This window comes from Salarias fasciatus, chromosome 6 (genome assembly GCF_902148845.1).
Source record: "Salarias fasciatus chromosome 6, fSalaFa1.1, whole genome shotgun sequence".
NCBI classification, from domain to species: domain Eukaryota; kingdom Metazoa; phylum Chordata; class Actinopteri; order Blenniiformes; family Blenniidae; genus Salarias; species Salarias fasciatus.
Genome location: NC_043750.1, coordinates 25,261,695 through 25,288,649, shown reverse-complemented (window position 1 = coordinate 25,288,649; position 26,955 = coordinate 25,261,695). Strand labels below are relative to the sequence as shown.

Genomic DNA, 26,955 nt, shown 5'->3' with positions numbered 1-26,955 from the left:
GATTTGTGCCGAATTCTCAGTTTGAATTTCACCTGGTAGGGATGGAGAGAAAGAATGAAGTGATTCAGCCATCCAGAGAATGCTGCCTTCAGTTTGTGTTGGTAAAGAAACACAACCAATCAGATTATCATTTAACATTACTGAAGCTTGTTGGAGAGACATAGAAATAATATGTTATTGTCTGGTAGACCTCACTGAAAGGCTGAATGTATTTTTTCGTTTGACTCCAGAGAGCATTTGGCCTGTCATTTCTTTGAATACATCTTTCATTTATATCGACATAATACGAGTTAAGGTCACTGCTTTTTTTTTCTTTTCTTTTTTTGATCTACTTACTCTCAAGTTCAGTGTGATTTTGTCTTCAGGTCATCAAAATCTTAACATGACATTATTGTACCTGAAATAATTCAAATCATCACCCATAATTGCATTCTTAAGAGAAAACTTTTGGCCTTGGTGGAGGTCTGTGCTAAGTGTCGGTTTAATGCTTATTTTATTCATCATTGTAATCCTTCCCTGAAAGCAGAGATTAAAGAGAACGGCACGGAGCTTGACATTTTGTGATTCACAGCGTCTTGATCGGGCACATTATAGAAAGTGGACCAGCCCAATCCATTTCCTCAACTTCAGTCACAAATACATAAAACCACAAGTTCCTTCTCAGCACAGTTACAAAAGACTTTATTATCAGTGCGGTACAAACAGATCTGCAAATGGCTTTAAAAGTAGGAATGTTTGAAGAAACCAATACGATCCTGAAACCTGATGTTCTTAATCCCCCCGCCATCCAGCTCATGGGGAGTATAAGGAATATTTTATGTTGTTAGAGAATTTCAAGCAATGATATTCGGCCTTAAAGTTCCTGGCCTCTCGGGCCTGTCTCACTGCTCACAAGGAAACGCAGAGTTCTGACTGTGAGGGGGTGACGACAGTAATGTCCTATCTAGGGAATACGACGTCCTCAGTGGAGGCACTACAGATAGAGTCTGTGGTGAAGTCGGGGCTTTTGAAATGCTTCACAGTGGCAGCAGGTGACAGAAGAGTTCTCAGGTGGGAGCACTGAGAGCTTACAGTAAGCACTGTACCTCAAAGAGCAGGGCGCTCAGGATGGATGATGCAGTGGGAGCAATGTGAGTGTGTTGGCGGATTACAGTCGACTGCATCAAGTCTTTGTTTAATTTTGTTGCCTGCTCCATCAAACACACGCGCTCATTTACCCGGAGGTCGTAATTCAACCTGATGTGCATTAATGCAGGGTCCAAAGCAAATACAAACATCATAACAATGTTGACATCCATAGATATTGCATCACTGAGACTCTCAGAGAGCACACAGGGCTAAATGGGCCGACCGTAATGGCCCTTCATTGACTCATACTTGTATAATTACATTTGCGCACTATTGCCACATTGTCTCTTTGTCCTTCTGGAGAAGTGACACTGTGCAGCTGTGCTTCAGCCAGAGCTGTGCCGATAAATATCTGTCAAATAGTGCTGATTTTCAGAAAGAGAAGTGTCTCATCCCACCTTTCCCTACTGTAAAGAAAAAGTTTTCCACCATGATGCAATCGCACTTATCTCAGTGTGGCAGTGATGAAATGTTACCTCATTATGTCATTTTGGGTTTCGTCAAGCAGCTTAAACACCACAACTAATATAATACTCCAAATTAATCAAATAATCATCGAACAGCCTCCAGAGCTTAACTCCTGCTCTGCCTCTGCACGTTTCCTGTTTCCGCGCTTTCTTCCTCCACTTTCTCTCTCCCGTCTTTCCATCTCTGCCTTCCATCACCCGTATTGGAGCGATGACAAAGACAGATAGAGGCTTTGGCAGCTGAAGGAAGAGATGAATATTTAAACTCGGGCATCTTTCTCTGTCCTCTCCCTGCTTCCCATTGTCTGTGTGCGCCTCCCCCTGGGGCTTGGATCTTCAACTCTCGGCGTGGTGTGGCACTCTGTGTGTGTGTGTGTGTGTGTGTGTGTGTGTGCGTGTCTGTGTGTGTGTGGCACATCTTGGCTTGTGGTTTTATATATTGGCATTGGAAGGCAAGTGCAGTCAGATGATGACACTTAGCTGTCAGCATGCAGCATTAATGAGCGCAGTGACACGCACAGACGCTCACCCCGCTCGCACTCACATACAGCGCTCTCCAGAGAGATCAGCAAATGATCACCTTCTCCTACCCCGTTTATTTTTATATCCCCTACAGAAAAACAACAACAAAAAAAAACTCCTTTTGAAAATATTTTAAAAAACATTTTTAACTTCTCTGCCGTTTCCAGCGCCATCTTACTTTCATGTTTCTTTCTTCTCCCCTTTTTAAGGTCCCACTTTCTGTATTTGCTCTCAAACTTTTTGTCTCTCCGTTTGTGTGCGTGGTCTCGGTGTGATATGTGCTAGCTCGCTGTGAACCCCGCAGACACATATCTGACAACTCTATTAATACGCAGTCAGCTAAACCAGCCGCCGCCCCGTGCGCGCATTTGCGTTCACGAATGCAAAGAGCTGTGTGTGTGTGTGTGCGTGCGTTGTGTGTTAGCACACTCAGCCCTGAGCCAATCCCCCTTGCTCTCGAGGTCTCTGCAGAGATTTGTCTGAAGGGCTTAAAAACACACAGATCTCCAGTCATAGAAGGATCATACGCACACTTAGGCTGACTCGCTGACACCATGGGGAGTTGGGAGTGACTGACAGATTTAATAGGAGAACAAGCTGTAATCTGAGAGAATCCATTCAAAGAGGGATTACGTTCTAATCTGTGGATGAAATAGCCTTTCATCTTTTTCCTCCCTCCCCTTTTTTTGTCTATTTATCAATCTGTATCTCCTCTCTGCTTGAAAGCCGCACCAATCCTTTTACTGGCTCTGTTTCATCCCTTTTTTTTATTTTATCGTTTCTATCCTTGATTTAATTTGGGATTTTTTTTTTTCTGCTTCCGTCTGAGTGACGTGCGCACCCTCACACAGCTGTGCGCCTCAGCGGCAGTTTACTGTCAATCAGCTGTGATTGCACTGAGAAGGGCATTGTAACTTTGCGATGCGTCATTACCTCTTTGGCGCTAAAGTGCACCCACAGCCATGTACACACACACTTGAGAAGAGCGCTCCAGGGTTTCTGAAATCTCCTGTTTCGGTTCGCATGGTCTCATTCTTTTATTTGAGTCAAACCTGAGAAACGGCAGGTGATTCAACCTGAGGGGCGTGACCAGGGCAGGATGACGCTCTCTTCAACTTCTTATTCCCAAGCTACTCCAGCTTTGTGTGCAATAATAGCTCCATCTGTTCATCTTCTGTAATGCTTTGGCCAATTTAGACTCTTGTGGGGTGAAGCGGATCCCAGCTAACACGGGTGAATGCAGGGTCCTCCACGGGGCAAACACAGAGAGAAACACCAAAGATTCCAATTATCATCAAACACATACACTTGTACTCTGGTAGAAAACCAGAGGAGCAGCAAGAGAGAAGATGCAAACTCCACAGGGAAAGGCTCTAAACTCAGGCTAGAATCAGTGACATGCTATCGCTGAACAGTCACTTTGCAATGTGTGTTTTTTTCAATCATTTGTTTTTATAACACTGAAATCGTGATCTTTAGGTTATAGTTTTTTTTGTTTTGTTTTGTTTTTTTTCAAATTATTCATCTCATGGGAGCAAAATATTATAAGCTCACTATTTCTATTGCTAAAGTTTAAAAGAAAAGCGAAAAGCTTCCTAATAAACTCTTTGTGGTGGTTTGAATGTCGTCCAAAAAAGTTTTATGAATGAACAAGACATAAGAGTGTGTGTTCGGTCTTCCCTGCTTTGACCCCCACTGTCTCCGGCTGATGCAGGCTTTGATTCAGTTTTGGAGGAGATGGAAATGTCAGGCTGTCTTTCAAGCCAGAGCGTCTCCTGCTTTTTGAATCCGAAGTGATTATTTGTGTGTGAATGATATGAGTCCATTGTTAAGGTGGGATTATAATGTCTTTCTCCATTTCCCCTCTTCTGCTTCATGTCGAAGTCCCAGTCATTCTCTATTAATAATACCTCTGAGAATCGCATCGCAGTAATCTTTTGGCTGTGGCCAGAGATCTATGCTTTGTCTGCTTTGTCATCCTTTTCCATTTTATACATCTGAACATTATTTTCTTCTTAATTTTAATTGGAAAAGAACATTTTTTTTTTGTCTTTTATTTCTTAAGGAGCCAATTTCTGCTGCCCAGTGGTTATAAATTGTTATTTTTAACTAATTCAACACTTTCTTTTATCTTTTATTTCATTACTGGGATTTTCTGCTTTTCCACCTCAAGTTGTTGTCTGATAATTCTTTGTTGTATGGTAAATCTTTTTTCAGGCTTGTTTTAGTCTGGCCCTCTTTCCTCCATCACTCGCACTTCCTTCCCTCTCTTTCTGCCACATGGTGATTCTCATTTGCTAAATGAGGAATCCAATAGAGTTAGATTAAACTTCGAGACTCTCTTTGTTGAATCTTTACAGGGAGCCTTTTAGCTGCCACAGTGTGTGCACACAAACACACACACACACACACAGACAGATGCACACATTCAAAAAAGTGCCTGTCATTTTGAATATTTCTCCTGGTATAGCTTGAAGAAGATTAATTTAATAATCCCAGTTCAAACAACTAAAAGGAGAAGATAAGAGGATGATAGGGACTAAGAAAGGAAGGCAGGGGGGGGAGCGAGAAATCCAGACAAGATGAAATGATAGATTTCCCCGGAGAGAGAGAGGGGATGTTAGACACGTTGACAGAGAGAAGAGCGGAGTCAGATCACACAAGCTGATGGCATTTTGCTTTCCCCTCTATATCCGCCATCGTGTCTGTCACACCAGGACAAAGAAAGATATCTGCATGGTCTCCTCTCGCGTCTCCTCCCGCTCTGAGCCCCTCTCCTTCCCCCCAGGTGTTCTCCTCTTGTCCTGCGAGTGCTTCCACCATCCCGATTTGTCAGTCTGCTCCCCGTCAGACTCGCAGCTCCAAGTTAATAGGTTGGGTTCACGTCCCCTCCACTCATTATCAGCAGCCGTTGCCACCATTAAGGAAGCGCTGATGGTTACCAGTCCCCCCGTCTGACCTCTGCTTCCCACGACGGACAGCTAATGGACACGCTCTCCTCTCGCCGCCTGTCCGTCATCACTCCGACGCCTCTCCCTCTCCCGCCGTCTGTTTTCAGCACACACAAGATGCCGCTGCCTGCGCAATCACATTAAAGATAGATCGCGCGCGCGTGTGTATGTCTGTGCGCACGTGTTGAAAGCATAAAGCGACTGAGTGATGGATACCTCCACCGCTTTTTTCCTATCCTTCTTTCTTTCATGTCATTTCACTTATCTTCTCCGTTAATGACTCAACCTCCACCCTGAGTTGAAGCATCAGCAAGTGTAGGTGACAAGACGGTTGAGTTGGTGTGTGTGTGTGTGTGTGTGTGTGTGTGTTTGTGTGTATATCACTCGCCTATCTTCCTGTACTCACATGTCTTATTACACATCTCTGCGACGGTGCGATATGACTTTTCAGCGCTTCTCCTCCGATAAAAAAGAGGATGACGAGATCGAGAGAATGTGAAGGAGGAATAAAGAGCAGAGAGTCAATTACCACCTTTTCCTCTTTCCCTTCAAAAGGGAGATCAAAGCTAGTTCTCGCCTCTCCCTCTTCCTCCCCCATCCCTCCCCTCCACCCCAACCTCTGTCAGAACTAGCCGGTTAATTTGTACTCCCAGCTCCTCCCTTATTGGAAATCTACATATTCATCGCTTATACGGTGCATGCATGGCGAAGCCATTGATGTTCACACATACGCACACACACACACACGTATACACATTGCCTGAATGCGCTGGCCTCACACGTCTGTAAGCACAAACACTTTTCCAATATCCTCTTCTATTACTTTTATAGAAATTATCCTAACACATTTTTTTTCCCTGCTTTTAAAACTGATAACAATCCCAGAGTGTCCTTTTCTTTTAAAGAGGCCATTCAGGCCATAAATCATACACACACACACACACACACACACCACACACACACACACACAACACACCATACACCCCACACACCATTCAGACCATAAATCATTCTTCACACACTCACACCACTTACTCTTTCTGAACACTATCGTTGTAACTCTCACACACACAGCGCCAACGTGATCACCAATACTCATACCCCAAACGGCCGGGTGTTTTTGACAAAGAGTTATATTGTTTATAAAACAGACTAGAGCAGGAGTGTGTTTGTGCTTGTGTGTAACAGTTGAGAGTATGTGTGAAGTTGGAAACTACACTAACCGTTTTAGTTCAACATTTCTTCGAATATTCTGTATTTAATATTCGGCTCAGCCCCAGTTTACGCAAGAAAGTTTCAAGTGAAAACGCATTTGTTGTTTTTGTGTGCTCTTTTCAGAAAGGTTTCCTGAGTGTATGGCAACATTTTGAAAATAAGGTGAAGCAGCAGAAACGCTGAAGAAAATATAATTTCCATTTGGGCCCACTAGTAGGTGTTTTTGTTTTTATGAAGAAACTCGCACAGAAAAATATGCCATAAACATTAACAATGATATTACACAGACGTTCGTTTGGACGTATTTATTTTTTTACTCAAATTCAATTTTCTGTTGTCTACATGGAGGCAGAGTTGGAGCGTTTTTAAAAACTTCCATCTCAGGAGAGAGGTTGCAGTGCCCATCATGAGCTGTGTTCACTACCATGGCAAACTGAACATCAGCAATGGATCATCGTAAAAGGTTTTGGGGTTTTGGGGGGTATGATGCACCTTTTTCAAGCAATTTTTCAGTGAACCAGTGGAAAAATGCGTTTCGAAAAAATGCAACGATACCAGCATGTTCTGTTCTCTTTTTCTATTGTTGGGACTGAGCAGTCTGTTGGGTTTGTCCTCAAAGAAACTTTCCAGTGACATTTGATTTGGTAAAGTTTTCTGAGGTTTAGCTTGCAGACTCATTAAATACGTGGGAGGAATTTTCTATCCATCTTTTCGTATCCACAGTCACTTGTGTAAGACTCATGTGTTACTTGCGGTCATCCTCAGTAGATCACTTCATGTGGGTTCATTGGACAGTGTCTATGTTTGCATAATAATGTGATCTCTTCTCATAGCCTAAAGATATGGCTGTGTATGTACACTGTTTCGTTAATCAAACTGTCATCATGAGGTTTGTCAGCGCTGGTTTGGTTTTTCAGAAATCCATCCAACTTTCCAAACAGCCTTACAGCTAAAAGTGCTGTTAGCATTCCAAGGTAGTATTGAACAACCGGGATGGGGTTAAAAGGCTTAGAAACTGTATTATGTTGGCTACAAGACAAACTGATTGTGCAAGTGTTCAGGTTTTTTTTTTTTTTTTTTTTTTTTTCCCAGAGTATGTGGGAGTCGCTCATGATCTATGTTTGGGATTATGCTGCTGTGTGTGCAAGTGTGATTTATGAGCTGAACTTGTGTTTCCTTGCTCTGTTGCAGATCCGGAGTCAGAGCAAGTAGCTCCAGCAATCGTGATTGGACCCAAAGACACAACAGTGGTGACAGGGAGCGAGGCCACACTGGAGTGCATTGCAAATGCCAGGTACATTTCTTCTGTACGCACACATACACATACACACACACATGCTCATGATTTTAAGCAATGCTTTCATTTATAGCAGCGCTCAACATTTTACATTACATTGTTGGAATTGCAGATTTATGTCTTTTAACAAGTGCAGCAATACAAGTACAGATTCATGTGAATCCCTTCATTTGCATAGGTCATCTATTGGATTAACCCAATCCTTTAAACATCACACCTGTGTGCTAACTCCAACCCATCCCTAAGCTATCACACCACACACACGCACGCACGCACGCACGCACGCACGCAAACGCCTTCCTTCCTCTAAGCCGTGTATGGGAAAAAAGCACCTGAATGCTGACGTAAGTTCCATTAAACAGCGGATTGTCTACTTTTAAGACAACCCGCATTTTGTTTATTTTTATTGCCTCAAAATAACAGTTTTCGATAAACTCTTCAATCAAGACATGGGATTCCGTTTCCATTGTATTAGTCATCCAGGCTGTGAGTCACAGTGACTTCCTGAGTATAGTCATTATCACACATATAGTCATTGTTGGGCTGTAATAAGCAAGTGTTGAAAGTTGGATCTTACATAATACAGCAGGAGCTGACTTGGGACTGAGCTTTTAATACTTTTACTTGTTTTCATATTATATAATCCAATTGTTTTACCCACAACCTGTTTTGAATGAGCTTTTTAAGGCTCTGAGTTGCATCGGGAATCTCTCCACATTTCTCTGCATGCTGAAAAAATTTCCTCCAACTCAACTCAATCCCGCAACCACCTCAAAGTGAGCATGGCTTAAGGAGTCCTAAAGAGTTGTTATATTTGTATAAACTGTAATATAGCCGGCTACATTCCAGTTTGTATCCGTAAAGGTTTACATGCACTTTCTTTCTCTGTCTTGTAAACAGTCGATGTGCTCATAACTGGAAACTTTCTCTCTGTGAATATCAGACTCCTAGTGACAGCAGCACAGTATATACAGTATTGGATGGCAGCAGTTGCTTCCTCGGGTACACGGTACATGCAGGCAAATGCTTCTTAAAAGCGATCAGAGCTGTGTTATTGTGCAAATCCAACATAGATCAAAAAGCAGAAAAGGGAGAAGTGGCAGTGAGGTTGCTTTGACCAGATAAAAGCTCTACCAGCCAGGATGACACATCCTGAGCTGTCTGGACTCAACAGGTGATATTCTTGGTTCAGCTTACACAGTGTGCTCCCTCGAGTTTTACCAAGTGCCGGTGTATTTTTTTTTTTAACAAGGTTTTTGGTTGAATCTTGTTATTTAGTCTGTGTGAGTCGGGCTGGCCTTTCCTCTTTAAATGTTTCCCAGCTGTACTTGACCCCATGGTAGCACACAAGCTACAAAAAAAAAAAAAAAAAAAACAATACAAAATAAACACACAAAAAAACCGACTACAAACCCAGTAGATACTGTAACAGAACTGTGAGTAAAACTACAAAAGAAACAGAAGCGGCCTATGACACAAGTAGACACGGGATCACACCATACATTTCTAATGCTAGGCTGATCAAACTGTTTCCTTCACATCTGCACACAAATAAGCTCATAATCACTTGCTTTTTTTTTTTTTCTACACCAGGAACAAACCAGACCATAGGGACTATTCCTGCAATCACAAACTATTGAACGCAGAGAGACTATACTGTACCCAGGAACCAGAGAGGGAAAAACTAGTGCAAGCTTGGCAGGATTAAAGAGTTTGAGCAATAAAATCAAACGCAGTGCTGAAATCTGAAAGCCCCTGTTATCTATATACATTAATCATCAATGAGTTATAGGCAGCAGTGCTCTGCTGCTGGAGTAGTGCTGTAATTAGAAAGTTGGCTGAAAACAAGCAGTGCCAGTCGCTCCAATACTGGGGGTTTAAAAGCATCTTGTCTCCGGTCTCTATAGGACCCCTGGTTACAGTTACGTCTTAAGAACATTGTAAAGGACATTTCACAACCTGGATATTCTCTGTTTGAGCTGCTGGCATCAGGCAGGCACTATAAAGCCATGAAAACAAAGACAAACTGACTCAAAATAGTTTTCTGTCCTACAGCGATAAAAAAAAAAAAAAAAAAAAAAGATTGAACGCCGCGAACAATAACTTATGAACTCAGTTCACAAGGGCAGTGTGCAATTTTTGGGGATTTTGTTTATATGATGGTCATTTTGGTTGACCAGAAAGCACTGGCAATGAAGTGTATATTATGGCATACAATGACTGCCATAACATTATGACCACCTGCAGCTGAAGTGAATCATTCAGATTAAAGTCAACTTCTGGTTCCCTAACTTTAAAGTGGAACTCCGTTCAGCACACATTGAACGAGGCCCAGGAAAAGAAAATGCTATGTTAAAAAAACAAAACAAAAAAAACTGTGTATTTAAAGTATTTGTCTATGTATAAGGCAACATCTGTAGGCTTTAAAGGAGGTGCTTTAAAGGCTTTTGCCACAACCCTTCACTGGGATCACATCATGAACTCATCAGACTTTCGGTTGGTTCGTTCCGCAGTAGCTTCATGTTTGACCCATTTTTGTGAATGCAAAACTCGATAAATCCCACGCAGTTCTTTCACAACATTTACTATATGGCTCGACACAAACAGCACTGTCAGCTGTGACGTGAACGTTTGGCAGACGGGTACAACTGTGAGAAGGTAATTGCAGTGTCTGTTTGACAAAGAGAAAACATAATTTTAGGTTGGTCAATCACTTTTAATCATCTGAGTCGCATTTCCAGCCAGACAGTCTACGATTCGACAGGAAACATATCACAGAATCATACAGAAACCGGGTTTTGCCAGCTTGTATTCACCTCCTACACGTGTCCTCATATTACAGTTCTTTGTGCTGCGTAGTACCACCAACCGAGTGGCTGCAGTGGAATACGAAAAACAAAGAACCTCTTCAAAAAAGAGAGAGAGAGGAAGCGAATGCAATAATAATCAAAACAATGCAATGCTAATGATGTCTAAGCTAATGTATTCAGGAGATATCACTTGTAGAGAATGACAGTAGCTGGTATTTCATGAGCAGCTTTTATTATGAATTGTTTGTGTTGTTCCATCTGTTTAATTTCTGCGGTTGTTTTTGTTCTCGATGCTTTTACAAACCACTCTAATTTAAATCTAAATGCACTTATACTGGTTAGAGTAATGGACCCTTGCATTGTCTTCTCATTGGCTGTGTTTTTAATTTATTATCATAGATTACTGTTTGTAGACGGTGCGGATGCTGTAACTGAGCTGTGACTTTCGAGCAGTCCTTGGAAAAAAAGGCCGCCTCAGCTACTGATTACATAATTAGTGTTTGTGTTCATGAGACACCAACTGAGGATTGAATGCAGGTAAGAAAATAAAGTATGGAGTCACACATTTAGGCACATTTATTTCGATGCACACAGTCGCACACACACACAAAAAATGATGGTGTTTTGATTTGTTTATCCAAAACAAAATTTCATTTTACACCCAAGCCCATTTCTTCTTTCAACATTTGGAGTGACTGAAGCTCCTTCATGCTGAGTAGAGCTGACTGCTCTGATATACAGACTGTCATCGCTCATTTCCTGCCTCATTGACAAATAAACTGATGGATTTAATATGTTGTAATTGCCTTCTGTCATCCTTTTTTTTCTCCCCTTTCAAATTCTTCTCACCCTCTCCTCTAAGACCGGTGGACGGCCTGGTGGTCGTGGAAACGTGATGGGCGTCGGCTGGCCAGTGGGCGTCGGCTCGTCATTACCACCCCATCCTCCTCGGACTCCGGGTTGTATGTTTGTGAAGCGTCGCTTAGCAACAGCACCGCCAAATCAGTGGAGGCGAGGGCGCACCTCACTGTCATAGGTAAGGGGGAAAAAAAGCTGTCCATCAGTCTCTGACACACACACACACACACACACACACACACACACACACACTGGAGAGCTTTCATCCAACCAGTGAGGTACCCTCATCAGTCAGACAATCAGGAGCTGGTACCAAATTGACTTGACTTCATTTCTTAATGACTCGTCTTAACCTCATCTAACCCAGATCTCAAACTTCAATCTTGATGCTGAGATTCATTGGTTTACACCGTGGAAACTTTTTGTCCCCGAAAATGGAGGCAAGTCCCCTCAGGCTGACTGACGAACAGATTTGCGTCCTCACACACACACATACACACACTGTCTAACATAATTATCCGTGATTGTCCTGGGAAAGCCCCTCTAAAGCCCTCGAACATGTGATTAATTTCTGTTAACCTCACTCTTGTCTTCTGTTGTACATTTGTTTTGCTCCGGGCAGGTTTCGTTCTGTTTATTCCTCCATTTATTCCTCTTTCATTCCTGGAAGCGTGACTGTGGACGCCCCACAGGCAGGAGCTGTCAGCCACAGGAGCGCTCGGGCCATGTCGTGTTGTTCGCACTCGCTAGTAAAATGTCCATTGTAGTCACAAGCAGCTGCTGCGCCCGTCTACACAGCCCCATCCAAGGATGTGCGCGCACATGTATTTATGTTTGTGCTCACATACGACCGCCACAGCACACGCCCACACACACACTCGTATGCCCGCTGGCCTGGCGGCTAAATTAGTTTTGTTCCCCGGAGTTGCCAATCAATAGGAGAACACTGAAGGCACTCAAACTGGAGCGATCTCGTCACAAACCCCCAATCCTCTGCTCTCCGCCCTCTCCCCGCCTCCGGTCCTCAGTGCGTGTGCGTAAACAGAAACAACAAACACGCAATCCCGGAGCGTGTGATTGATGAAGCGAAACTTTTCTCCCCCCGTTCGTCAGCGTCTTTTTGATCTGCTGTGATTGTCGGAGCGAGCGAGCACCTAAGCAGAGAGAGAGAGGGAGCGAACTATCCACGCCTTCAGAATACTTACTAGTCAGAAAAGACCTGCCTGAATATTTATACCGGCTCATTCTCTTTCTTTGTGCCCCCCTTGGCTTCTGTCGCCAATTTTGTACCCTCTGCCTGCCTCTTTTCTCTCGCCCTCCACCCCCTACTCCACAATCTCGCTCTCTCCACGTTATCTTCCTTCATTAGGCCGCAGGACTCTTAAGACCTGCCTGCCAGGGACAAAGTCTGCATGCATTCATATGTATCAGAGAAGTAGAGACTGATGAATACATTGGTACTGATCCTCTTTTCTTGGCTATGGGCTCAACAGAGCTTGATGCAATAAAAAGGATTCCTAAACAGAATAGTGTATGTGTTTGTGTGAAAGGAAGGAGACAGCCTCAAAGGTATTCATTATTCAATTTCATTTCTTTTTTTTCTCGCTCCAATCCACTAATCGGAATATGTATGACACTGCATCCTCATGTTGTGTACTGTACGGACGGCTGCCGGTGCAAACAATATGTCTCCTGTTGTTCTCCATCTTCGTTTTGCAGGTAGACGGTAGGGAATCCATAAGAGCTCAGAGGCCTAAAACTCAGCCGCCCCAAACACTCTCAGATGTGTTTTGTTCTGTTCCTGCACCCATGTTCCCTCGCACTCACCTGTCTGAAGGGGATTAATGCATCCGTGTTATCAGCGTCACGCCATGAGGATGTTACTCATCTCTTGTTTTCTCGTTCCCCGCTCGACGCACACTGTCCCCGTCCTCCTAACGAAATCCTTCCCAAATTTCACCGTGTGCGTAAAAGATAGAAGAAGAACAAACACACACACACACCACACTAAAAGTTATCAGGACATGGTAAAGAAGTTGAGAGGTTGCAGAGTCAAGTGTAATAAATGCAGCACAAACGCAGGAGTCTTCTGTGGAGCTGCGTGTCGACACATCCAGCTCGGTCAAACTTAGCCTCCTCAGTTTAACCCTGCAACGTGCAAAGGAACAAAAATAAACACTGGAGGCGAAGGGCTGCAGAACAGCGGCCCCAAAGATGACAGCACAGTGTCAAGACTGTGTTTATTGTTTGTATGTTATTACAGTTCAAGTATGAAAGCAAAGGAAAAAAAAAAAGAGAAAGAAGAAAAAGTGCTATTAAAATTCTTTCTCTTGGTTCAATAGGAATTACGTCTTTGGAGCAACTGAAATTCACATTCATTATTTAGTTCATGCGCTGGACATTTCATTTTCCACTAAGTCATTTTTCAGTGAACAGGTGCCACTGCTGTGTGCTGAAAACGAATTAGACACTGCATCTCCCTCTCTTCCTCGCTGGGCTCACTGTGTCAATATCTCTCACTGAATATCAACTCTTTTTTTTTTTTTAATAGAAATGGAGCAGCGCAGTATTTTTATTTTTTAATAACGCATAGCATTATAGTAATGAACCAGCAGGCATGTATTCACATTCAAATCAGGGGAGTTTTTATTTTCTCCTAGCTGCTGTCAGCATTTAGAGAAATAAAATGTGGAGATATTTTGAAGGAGCTGTTATTGGCAGTGAAATAGACTAGTTTAGCAAAAAGAAGAAAAAAAGGGGGGGGGGGTGTTTCCCTGGGGACACTATGAGCATGTGTTTTTTTTTTTTTTTCTGTGACTGTGTGTGTAAATCATTTCACAGGGCATATAGACAGAAATCCTGCCCTACAATGACACTCAAGATACTCAAGGCCAAGAGGGGGAACGGTTTTCATTCTGCAATGCCGACTTCCACTCTCCAAGTCTCTTCTCTATTAAAGAATAAATGCTTGGAGAGGGCGAACTCCCAGCTCCTCTTTTAAGTTTTTTCACTTCGTCTTTTTAAAAGCTGAAAGTTTTTTTTTTTTTTTTTTTAACAACCTAATATTAGCCGCAATTTAAGCCCTTCCTCTTCCCTATTCAGCTTTAGATGCTGTTTTATTTTTATATTGGTCCTGATTGTGATGTTTTTTAAATTCCTTTTTTCTGGGTCTTCAATTTTTTTCTCTTCGCAGAACCACCCACTCTGACTGCGCAGCCCAAAAGGAAGATCTCAGCCGACCTCGACAGGAATGTGGATATCCCCTGTCTGGCTACAGGTACGCTGCCTCTGTGTGAGACCAGAGAACATGAACGTGTCAAGAGTCACCCCTGGTTCACAAACAAACCACACCATCGGTATAGAAACACCTGGGCTACATGAGAAACAGGGTTATTGAGGAGAGATGAGCAAGCATGACGTTTACCTGAATTTTTCTCAGTAAAATAATATTTCTTGACAGTAATAGTTTCTTTCATGAGTTTGATGATGTATTGGCCTTGTATCAGTTTTTCTTAGTGAGTTTTATCTGGCAATTTGTCTGATTTTTAATATCCTGAGCGAAACCTTTTTATTTCCTTCAGATTTACATTGTAGGGACTGATCGTTCAGCAGGTCAAGGTACTTTCAATCACAAACTTTCAAAAGCAGGCACCTTCAAAATGAAAAAACAAAGCAGCCATCACCATCAGTGTGGCTGTGTGTGTTTGTGTGTGTGTGTATGTGTATGTGCACGCAGGCGTGTGTGAGAGAAGCGAGAGATGCTCAGTGCTTTGGGGCATAGTGAAGCAGTGGCAAAGCCACATTATGAGTAAATTCCATCTGCCATTTATAGCAACACTGGATACTGAGTTAAAAACTTCTTGGCAAAAACTAGACATCCTACATTATTAAAACAAAAAATACTCCACCGTGAGGCCTTGTTAAAATTAGATATATCACATTTATGAAGCGGCGCATTTCTGTAGTGGTACCAGTTGGGTTTGCATCTTTTCCCTGTGCATGTATGAGTTTTTCTCTTTCTTTCTTTGTGGGCACGATTTTCTTCCAAAGTCCCAAAACCAGCAGTTGAGGTTAATGTGAGTGTGTGATTAAGCTCTGGTGACCTACCCTGTCTTCACCCACAGTCAACTGGGATCAGCTCTTTTATTATGAATGAAATTTTATTGTGCCCTGATGAACTGTTGAAATTGCCTGTGTCCACCACATGAGTTCTCACTCTCAGCATAACTAAATAGCTCCAGTCAGTTCAGTTCGATTTATTTAATGATATATAATATATTTTTATATTCTTCCCCCTGTAACCAGGTTTCATGGAGGCCATTCATTCATATTCTGTACTGCTTCGTCCACTTTATTGTTGTGGGGGATTGGATCTGATCCTAACTGACCAGGGGACAGGTCATCGGTCCAGCACAGGGTAAACAGAGAGACAGGCACAGACAAGCCGGAGAAAACCCAAACACAATCACGAACATAAAGCCCGACACAGAAAGGTCCTCAAAATCAGGCTCCAACCAGAGAAATTCTCAATGTGAAGCAAGTTCAACCCTCTCTGTGAGGCTTAATGAATCCAATTGATATTTGGATTAAAAAGATTGACTCTTTGATAATCTGCATTCAATTGTTGAGTTTCTTCTGTGAAAGTAGAACTTTTGATCTTAATTATTGAATGGCCTCATGATTAACTTTATCGAAGTGGTCAGGAAACAGACACGGTCTTTATTGAATAAATGAAAGCGGCAGAGAAGAATGTCAGGAACTGACTTGTGGTCTGGACTCTGGACGGTTCATGGAAACAGCTAAATATCCAATGTCCCTTATCACCTCATCAGATGTTCTCAAAATGTTTCCAATTATTTTTATATCCTAATAAGTGTTGTTATGTGGCTAAAAACAGTATTGGGAAAAAAATACGATCTCACAAAGGCTTGTGACATAAAATCAAAATGAAAAACAAAAACACTGAAAGACTTTTTATGTTGATTATATTTTGGTGAAGAGACTGCAGATGGTAAAAGAAAGGATATGATTAGGTTTGCCAGTTAATACTTGAAACTTTCCACATTGAAATGACTGATAGAAGTTAAGTAATCCTGCCTAAATCCACTCCTTTTAAAGCATCCATACAGCTGAATTCAGATGATACTGTCACTGGTCATAGCCAAATTGTATCCTTGGGTCGATTTGTAGAAAGCTCCAGTCCCGCTGTTTGAAGAAGCATCTGCTGCTCAAGGTGACCTGCTTCAAATCTCATCAGGCTGAGGTTTGGCAGCAGCGTCCAGGGTCTGTGGCGGTGGTTTGAATTCCTCGTGAGCAATGGCGCCGGATTTTTGGCGGCATGAGTGCATCGATACGTTGACACAGAACCTCGAGATTCCACTTGTGTCTTCAAGTGGATGACATGAAAGCCTTCACAGGAGCAAGGCTGGACACAGGCTCTAAAAACTGCAACACACTGCTCTCTTCCTCCTCCTCCTCCTCCTCCTCTCTCTTACGCACACACTGAGTTTATGTTCCTCCTCAGTAATCTGATACAGTGGCAGTGTAATTAAATCGCACAGGCCTGAGGGTACGGAGAGAGAGGGATGGAGGCTCGGAGGAGGAACCGGGGAAGGAGAAAAGACAGAGTGCAGCAAAAGAGAGTGAGACTCGGAGGGGGGGGGGGGAGAAAATACTTCACGCATGTCTGTGAGAGCTTGACACCAACAGATTGAAGGAAAGTGTGGAATCCATCTCCCTCTTTCTCTCCGTCCCTCAAATAGCCACAGCAGCACACACGCACGCGCGCGCACACACACACACACACACACACACACACACACACACACACACACACACACAAGCACAGGTGGGAAGGCCTGAGACAGAGTAATTGCATGAGCCCCCTGCCTGTCATTTCTGGCATGTTCATCAGACAGGTGGGCGCTAACGCTGCAGGTATTCAACGCGCCGCTCTTGCCCCAAATCTTTTATTCAGAATGTTTTTTGGCCCTCTTCTGCCACCCTTACCCCCACGCCACGCCTTCCAATCATATATTATTAGCAGTCATTATGCACGCATGCATATTTATAAAGGGAGAAAGAGAGAGAGAGAGAGAAGAATGACTGTTGGTAAAAGTCTGGCTTGCTTTTTCAGCAAATTTTGCAGCACTTTGTTGAGCACTGAGGTCATCTGTTGTGTTATTAGGGGAAATTGAAAATTTTCTCCCCCCCCCCCCCCCCTGTGTGTCTTTCTTGTACGTAGGGGTCCCTCAGCCGAGGATAGAGTGGTACAAGGATGCCGTGCCCATTTCCAAACTGGCTAACCCTCGCTACAAGGTCAACGCGGCAGCTGGGCTGACTGTGCGCCGGGTGCAGCCGGGGGATGGAGGAATATTCCAGTGTTTCGCTCGCAACGCCGCAGGAGGGCCCAGGCGCACGCACAGCTGCTCGTCTCCAGTGAGTTTTCACCGACATGTAGCACACACAATTAATGTGCTCTTATTGCTTATTTCCCCTTCACTTTTATCTGGAAACTTTTTTTCTACAGAAGTCTGTCTCACTTTCATTTAATTACTATTTTGTTGTGTAATTTTGCTTGTTAGAGCTGCAGCTAACAATGATTATTATTGTTCGAATAATGTGGAAGCAAAATATGACATAATTAAATTTCTTGTTTTTCCTAATCAACACTCAGAATATCACAAATATTCTGAAATGAGAAAATCTCACAGTTGAGAGTGTTGAGGTATGTAATTGATGGCATTATGGAATGAAAAACGACGAGAGGATATGGAGTTTGATTGTTTTCCTGTCAATCAGCAAACCACCGCAGCTGCGTTATTCCCGCTATTCAGCCTTCACGTTTGATTCTATTCATGTAAAAATGTAGAAAGCATTTAAGCAGACTGTTCTACTTTTTTTCTCTGTTCTGGATTTACACTAGAGAAGCCTTTCATTATAATATATCACATACCAGCTGTTGAAGTAGCTCCAACTTTATCCAGTCATCCATCTTCTATATCGCTTGATACAGCTGAGGGTTTTGCACCGCGCTGAAGCTGGAACCAGCTGACATTAGGTGAACGGCAAAGTACAATAAGGATGAGTTACCAGTCCCATCAGTGAGGCAGATAAACACACCCAGTTCATCTGATCTGTATGTTCACAAGAGAAAACCACTTTCTGCCATCCTCCTTTTGTCCGTCTTTATCCGCCTAAGGCGCCCATGAGGCTGGAGCCAATAGGCAGCACATTGATTACAACCAGGACAGATGACAGATGATCATTCAATCATTCAATCAATAATTTCTAACACAAGTTTTTCAAGTGACAGGAAAGCAGTTTATCTGGAATAAACCTGCAGGTAGAATGTGCAAACTCCAGCCAAAACAAGCGTGCTTCTCTTCCCAGCTCTTATATGTTTGATTTGAAAATGACATTTCCTGTGTGTTGAACTCTTTCATAAGGTGAGTAGTGTTGTTTTCCTTCTTTTTTTTTTCAGTTTGAGCCATTTTTCATTCAAGTGACTGCGTCAGAGAAGCACTCCACCTTGACCTAACGGTCTGCAGGGCGTGCCGGCTGACAAAGTCTGTTCATACTGTTATATTTGCCTCTGAGGAGTTTCATTTTGTTTTGTGAGCGTTTGGTTATAATCAAAGGTCTCTGTGGAGCCACCACACCACCACCTTCCTCATTTATGCCCTCACACGTAGCGCCAGGTTGTGAATAAAAACCTCCATATTGATCAGAGAGGAAGCGTTTGTGTTTCGATCAACAGAAGCATCCTATTCTCTCTCCATGCGTCCTCATTTTTCCTTTTCACTCCTTTCTTTCTCTGTCTTCTTTCCTCAAATGGTCTCCTCTTGCATTTCAGGTGTGGCCCCCACGTTTACATCTCCCCGTCTGACCAAACGGTGACTGATGGCAACACAGCCGTGTTTACCTGCCAGACGAGCGGCGCTCCGAAGCCCGCCATCACCTGGAGGAAAGGTACCAGACCGTGCGCGCAAAGACACAGACGCCGCTGACAGAATGTGTTTCTAATTAAAATGTGTTTAATGACTTAATTACTTTCCTTCACCTCTCGGCTAATTTATTATTTTCTCTCTGCAGGATCGCAGGTCTTAGCCAGCGGATCCGTCCAGGTTCCCAGGTTCACACTGCTGCAGTCTGGCGGTCTGCAGATTCAGCCCGTCAGCTCCCAGGATTCGGGAGAGTACACCTGCATCGCCTCCAACTCGGAGGGAACCATCAACTCCACCGCCACGCTCACCGTCTGGAGTAAGACGCACAACGCATGCTCTGCACACACAAACAGAGACGGATTAAACTGCTCAATATACATTTGCTAAAGAGGCTAAAACAGACATGGAACAGTAATTTATCCATAGCTGTCCGATTGCATTAGCTCACAGTGGAGAGTAGATCTGTGATTGGTTATTGATGCTGTTAACTGATGCAGGAATGAAATAATCATTTGATTGGCTTGGTTAGAGGCCGACGGATTAGCTGATAAAGTTATCGATTAGCTAATTGTACCCATATACATATATAAATACACGTAAACAGGAATTGGCTGTTTAGATGAAATCCACTTTAGCGAGATGAACATTGCTCGAGCAGATTTCTGCTCTCACTACTGAGGTGAATGTAGAGTATCTGCTGTTTTTTAGTCTGTGTGTGGGTGTGTGTGTTGATAAACTTCCTTTGTTGACATTGTTGCACATCTAACATTTAAAAGTATGCATTATAAACCATGTCATGATATAGACATGCTAAACAAGTTTTATTTTCACTCTCAAATTCTGTTTTCTTTTTGTTTTTGTTTTTATGTCTTCTCCTGTCCAGACCGAACAGTGATTTCTGTTCCACCGACAGACCAGCGTGTTATCAAAGGAACCACCGCTGTTCTGGACTGTAACGCCACCAACGACCCCAGGATCGATATCAGGTACGTGCTCGGCGGCCCTGACTGTTTACTTACACGATCCCTAATCTTGTAGCATCTCATCTTCTCGTCTGCAGCGTTGGGCAGAAGTATTAGGTCGATGTAAACAGTGCTACTTATCCGTCATATAAAACCAGCAGGTTAAAAAAAAAAACAGTTTTTCAGTTTGGGAAGGCTGTGTTGCGATTCCCTTTTGTCACGTTCCGCTGCAGGTTCATGTGGGACCGAGGCGGCGTGCCGGTGCTTCCCACCAGCGGAGGCCGCATCTCCCTGCGAGAGGGATCCCTCACCATCGGCCAGACGTGGTCCGGGACATCGGGGACTACACCTGTACCGTGACGTCGAAAGCTGGCAACGATTCCCGCTCCGCACGTCTGGAAGTCATGTGAGTTCAAAGAATTTATCCCTTCCCCGATCTGCTACTCAATCACGTTCTGCTTTTTTTATTTATTTATTTTTTTTGCAGATTACACAAATGAGATATGGGGCCTTAATGAGCTTCACGCTACCTGTTTTCCTGTTCGCAGGCTTGATGCTAAGTTAAATTAACCATCTGCTGGCTATATCTTCGTGTTTAACACGCTGACAAGAGAGCGGTGTTTGTCTTTTCATTTAACTCTAGCTAAGAAAAAAATCAGTGTATCTCAGTTTATTAAGCCCGGAAACACGTGCTTTGTTCTGCTTCACATATATTTCACCTCCCCCTACATTCTCAGACAGCTGGCTGGTATTTGATTTTCATATTATTTATACTTTGTATCCTGGTAAATAAGTCATTTCTTATCTGGCAGCATAAATAGCTTTCCTCCTCGTGATTAGTCTCATCGATTTTGATGCAGCACAGCTTTAAAGCAGGAAAAAAACATGCTCCTGTCTTCTTCTAGTGAGCTGTTGGACTTATTCATATTGCAGATATGATTGACAGAGAGGATGTCTCATGATAAAAAACATTAAAAAAAATAATAATTGACTATGCAAAATAAAAGTTAGATGGAGCAGATTGATGAATTGTTACACTGGAAACACGAGAAAATAATTATTGTCAGGTACTTTCAGCACTTGTTTCATGAGTTAATTGCTTGTTTCTCATTGTTGCCATGTTCAGTCAAGGGTCAGACCCTCGGTGAGTTATTACTAGACAGAGCAATAATTATGTAGGCATGTTTCTGCCTACAAGTAGACTTTACAATCCCACCTCTGAGATCACTTGCACATTGCTATGCAAAACGCACTTCCACATGTGCGTCCGTGTGCTGTGGGGGAAGCGCGCTCCAGATGTGCCACAGGGCGGTCCCGCTATGAGCAGGCATGCCCATCTGCTCACATTAAAGCAGGCCACACACATTTAATCTGTGTCCTGCTCTGCGACCCTCACCGCCTCATTATGGCCACTGTGAGAGAACAGGTAGCAGCATTTATGCATTAATAAGCACTTCTGTAATATTTATAATGGGCAGTTATGATATATTAATATAATTGCGGGGGAGAGGAGAGAGACTGAACAGAGATCCACATCCCTCTGAATTATAGAGGGACAAGAGGTTACACATGTCACCCTCAGAGGGAGGGAGCGGATCTGTGTTTACAGCCGAGTAAAAACACACGGGGAGCGAAGGGATTTCTGTATGACCATGTGTGTGTGTGTGTGTGTGTGTGTGGTGTGTGTGTGTGTGTGCGTGCATGTCTATGTGTGTGACTGACATTCTCGTTAGCTCCGTATCAATGGGTCACAGAGGCTAACAGACGATGGCGGCTGCGGAGACAGACTAATTACCAGCAGGTTATTGGTTCAACTCCCGTAAGGCCCATCCATGTGTCCGTGAGTTCGTGACTGTGCTTGTTCGTGGCTATGTGTGTGTGTGGTGTGTGTGTGTGTGTGTGTTTGCAGGCCGGGTGTGAAGGTAGTTGCTCTAACATTCTCTGAGCTCATCCATTAATTAATATGATCATGTCAGCTCAGAAAAGAAAACATGGTTCTCATTTCCTCTCGCTCCCTCCTCCTCTACTTGTCCTTGCACTCTCCTCGCTGTGCTGCTCACCCCGGCTCTTCTGCCAGCTCCCTTGATTTTCTTGGTTCAGACCTCCTTCAATATTGAGATGTGGATCTGTATACAAAAGCGAAAAAGAACCGAAGCAGATGTTTTTAACCCAGCGTTTCCCGATGCAATTAATAGGAGTTTGCAGCCTGTCAGAGGCGATCCCTCTCACAGTGTACTCACACATCCATGATTACTCAGAAATAATTGATAACCTTATGAATACGAGAGATGCAGCAAGTTTACGAAGGAGGCGCAGTCTCTTTCAGTGGTTTCAGAGTAATTATATTCACTCACTTCTTTGATGTTGTCCTTTAATTTCTTTACTTATGTTATTCCTGCATGCACCTGCAGCCTTCAAGAAGGACATTTGAGATCTACATTTTGTCCGCCTCTCCTCCTTCCAACTAACAGCATTTAAAGGGAGTTTGATCCACTAAAATTGGTGTAATCAAATGTGTGGATTCTCTTTATTGCTTTCATGAATATGGCCGAATTGCTCTCCCAGTTATTAATATAACGGGAGTGCACACATATACACAGGGGATGGGCAAATGTCTGGAAAATTTCTTTTTAATAGACGTTCTGAAATATATTTGTGGCGATACAGAACACGGACAGAAACATACGGACCAAACCATATTTAAAAGGCTATAACCTCCTGGAACTGATCCTGGACCAAACCCAAGAACCAACCTGGATGTTGGAGCCAACCTTATTCTACTGCACATATTTAATAGAACAAAAAAATACAGGAAACAAACGTCTCCCTAATGAACCCTCCAAGCACACTGTCACAGACGGGCTGACAAGACACAAGACATAAATGTGTAATTACCTGGTCAGGAGCAGGCTTTTGTTTGGATGCGGATATTAAAGATATAGTCTGACATCTTCTATTTGAGATGAAAAGTTGGAGGAGATGGTCTCGTGTTGACAGTTGTCACAGCATGTTTAGTTTACATAGTTATCTTGGTTTAGCAGGTAAGCTTGAATCAGGGGCCAAATACCTGATTTAAGTCTGTCCGAGATAAAAATGGATACATATAATACGTGAGCACATCTAACCTTCAGTTATTAACCTGTTCGCTATTGTTTTCTTGATTTCTCCAAAAATCCAAAGTGAAGTTCAGTGTGAAGACTAGAGATTGTGGTTTTGTGAAGTTACTGGGCTGCATGCCGACTTTTTCCTGGCCAGGATCAGGGACTTTTTGAAATCTACCTGGCTACTGTTGGCAGCCAAGAATGAGTCCAGCCAAATGCTTAGAGCCACATTGAAGTTACTCTGATCTTATGAGCATTTATAAATATTTTTCCCTTGGAGTTTATTATTTCTGACTGGGAGTGGCACAGCGAAGATGTTCCTAATAGAATAATTGTCCTGGATGCTTTTTATCAGCCTTGCATAATTTAGCTATTCAATGTTATTGCAGCTCCAATTACAGAAATGTGCTGGTATTTTATCGTCGTCTTTTAATTGTAATGCAATGCTTTTCTTTTTCTTTCTTTTTTTTTATTACAGATTAAAAATTCAAATGTTAATGTCAGAGAGGTGCACGGTCTAAACTGTCTGTGTCACAGTTGGTTCATGATTTACATTTTTCATTAAACGCCGGTTGTTGTCAGCTCCTTAATAATAAATATGTCCTCCTCATGATTGCTTCTTAAGTAACGCTAAATTAACTTTAGCCCTTTGTCAGTCAGGCGGTCATAGTCGTTACACTGTGCATCTCTTTGTTGTCTTCTAAACGTAACTTTAAAATACTAAAACGATTCTGCAGAAATGGTCAATGACTAAAATGTTCAATCTACAGCTATTTTAGTTGTGAGGCTTTGCATGCTCCTGAATACAGTTCATATGATGATTCGTGTGATAATGAAAAGTTCATCAATACATCATTAAAACTTTCTAATTATCGCTTCCATCTACATTTACATCCTCCAGCATGAAATTGTGTAGATGAATATCTACTCCTCCTCTTCAGAATAATGTAAAGTGTGATTAGATTTTTTCTGATCATAATTTCCTTTTCAGCCTAAAGCTCTTGACAGGTAGTTGTACCTCTCTTGCTTCAGATCTGTCGATGACCAGGTCTCAGGATATGTGCATTTTAAAGGTCTGTGTCACATTTATTAGAAAGTGCAGTCAGTGCACAGGTTTCTCTACTCTTCAGAAAACTTTCGTAACACAATGAAACACAATACGACCACCACATTATTTGTGACCTGCACAGTGTAGCGATGAAGAAGACTCTCACTCTAGTCTCGCTGAAGAAGTGTCAGACTGTCTCTTTCCGCCAGTCCATCCATCCAGCCACCTTGTAGAAGTAGTTCTGATCATAACAATTTTCCACTGTCAGTTATTGTCAGTTATTGTGCTAATCACTGTGATCTCCCTGCATCAGGAAAGGAGTCCACTTTCCTTTAAGTCGAGAATTCACTTCATGTTTTCCTGTTCGGAAATCCAGCTGTGACTTTTCTCTGAATTCAGCTGAATGTTTTTTTTTTTTTTTGGTTTTTTTTTCCCCAACTCTCTGTTGCTCTTCTTCTACATCAGCATGATAATAGTTGTGGCTGCATGGCGTATTAGTATTCTCTGACTTGTTGTGGAGCCACTCCTCTCTTATCTTAGGCACGTTAAAGAGTTGTATACTTATTCATGACTTCTTTCCCCTTCAAGTACACCTTGAGACTTTTTGATCCAACTGCATAAATACTAAAACATATTGTGTTTTTACTCTTTTTTTTATTGTAAGGTGTCATGAACCTTCATTCAATGTCACAGTGGGAATCTTTATGATCTTCTCATACTTGATGCATGCAACAAATTGACTTTTTGAAGGTGCTTGAAGAGTTTCTCCTTTGTTTCCTTTTAGCTGCTTTTGATGTGTTGTTGTGTGTTGTTGTTGTTGTTGTTGTTGTGTGTTCGTACTTTGTGTTAAGTTTATGAGACTGGTTAAGGTGGTTAAGACATTTCGTCCTCCGGCGGTCCATTGGTGCCGGTGGTTTGGTGACACTTGTCATGGACATGCCAAAGTGCCGTCCGGCAGTAAAGCCCACATTGTCCCCGGTAGAGGATCTCACACAGGAGCTCTTTGCCTATTGGGAAGCATTCAGTGTATGAAACTTTATTTATAAAACATTTTATAACAATCACTGCTGCAAATAGTCATAAAAATCTGTGTATGTAATAACAGAATAAAATACAATGAAACAGTGTAATGGTAACAATAGGACAGGAGCAGATTCTCAAACTGGGTTAAGTCAAGGAATAAGAATGGGTTTTAAGATTAACTTTAGAATTGGACAGTGAAGGGGTTTGTCTGATGCTCAGCGGTAGCTCACTCCACAATTTATGAAAACAATACAAAGATCTGACCCTCTGAGTTTCCTTCTGGACCTCGGTGCCTCCAGGAGCAGCTGATCAGCTGACGTGAGGCACGGGCAGATCAGAGAGGTAAGGCAGGGTGAGACCATTCAAGGATTTAAAAACAAATAAAGAATCTTTAAATGAACTCTGAATGTGCAGGCAGCTGATGGAGGGAAGCCTGGATGGGAGTGATGTGTTTCCTCTTCTGTGCTCCAGTTCAAAGTCTGGCTGCAGCTTTTTGAACCAGCTGGAGACGAGTGAGGGATGACTGTATTAATGGAATTTCCAAGAAAGAAAGAAAGAAAGCTTTTTTTGTGACATATATGATAAATGTACAATGAAATTTGGTCCCTGCTTTTCACCTATGTCTCAGGAGCATTGCACAGCTTTGAGAAGTCAGGGTCAAAAGACTTGCTCATAAACACACCACGGTAACCGGTCAGCTGTGGGATTCGAACCTGGAAACCTCTGATCACAGGTTTGCTTTAGAAACTAAAAGTTTTCATGTGTGTTTTTGTGCTCAGTGAGTTGCCACACTCTCCTCGCTCCCTGACGGCTCGCCTCAACGACTCCGACTCCCGCTCCGTCCTGCTGTCCTGGCTGCGCCCCTTCGATGGAACTCCCCGCTTCTCCACTACCTGCTGGAGCTCTCTGAGAACAGTATGTAGAGCTGTGCTTGCTTGTGTGTGTTCATGCATATGTCCACGTCCATCTCTGAGCACACTTGATAGCTTCTGAGCAGCAAACAGCTGCTTCCTCGCTGTCTACCAGTCACTGACAGGCGCTCCTTTACAGGCATGTGGAAGATTGTGCTGTTGTGTAAATGTACATGCAGGTTCCTTATAAATAAATTCTTTCTTCCTTCACCCTGCTTTACCCCTTCTCGCTCGTTCTCTTTGCTTCTCACCCACCCCCTCTCCACCCCAGATGTTGTAACAGCAGGCTGGCTCCCTGTCAAATAAGAAAGGAGAAAGAAAAAAGGAGGAAACGCAGGATTGAGGGAAAGTATGACGAGAGAACAGATTGGAGAGAGACGGCTGGAGAGCTGCTCACTCCTGCTGTAAGCTAAGGATGCTGGGCGCTGAGCGTTACATGCACAGCCGAGCTCTTGGCACAGAAAATGTGGGAGCTGGATTGATGAGCAAATATCAAATGTTAATCCTCATTTTAATAGGAGCAGCACCACAAGTGTGACTTGAAGTTTTATTTTTTTTTGTCTTTTTGAGTTTTTTTTTTTCCTGTCACTATTTTACAGCTGCCATCTCACAAGCACAAAATACAGGAAAAACGGCAGAGAGAAAGAGGAGAAAAGTGCTATCATGGGAGAGGGAAGACGAAATGTGACACCGGGGAATAACAGGGTAGAGATAAA

At 42.8% G+C, this 26,955-nt stretch overlaps 1 protein-coding gene and 1 long non-coding RNA gene across 2 annotated transcripts in view; both read left to right on the top strand.

Moving 5' to 3' along the window:
- Positions 1-11,286, top strand: part of LOC115389784 (protein sidekick-1-like) — a 180,238-nt gene extending 168,952 nt beyond the window's left edge. Inside the window, exons 7-8 of the mRNA XM_030093361.1 lie at positions 7,475-7,577; positions 11,253-11,286. Coding sequence (XP_029949221.1) covers positions 7,475-7,577; positions 11,253-11,286 — 137 coding nt within the window. The remainder of the gene's footprint in view (positions 1-7,474; positions 7,578-11,252) is intronic.
- Positions 11,284-17,631, top strand: LOC115390130 (uncharacterized). Its single transcript, XR_003931646.1, has 3 exons — positions 11,284-11,426; positions 14,442-14,525; positions 17,493-17,631. It is a non-coding gene; the product is annotated as an uncharacterized LOC115390130 (long non-coding RNA).
- Positions 17,632-26,955: the final 9,324 nt, after the last annotated feature.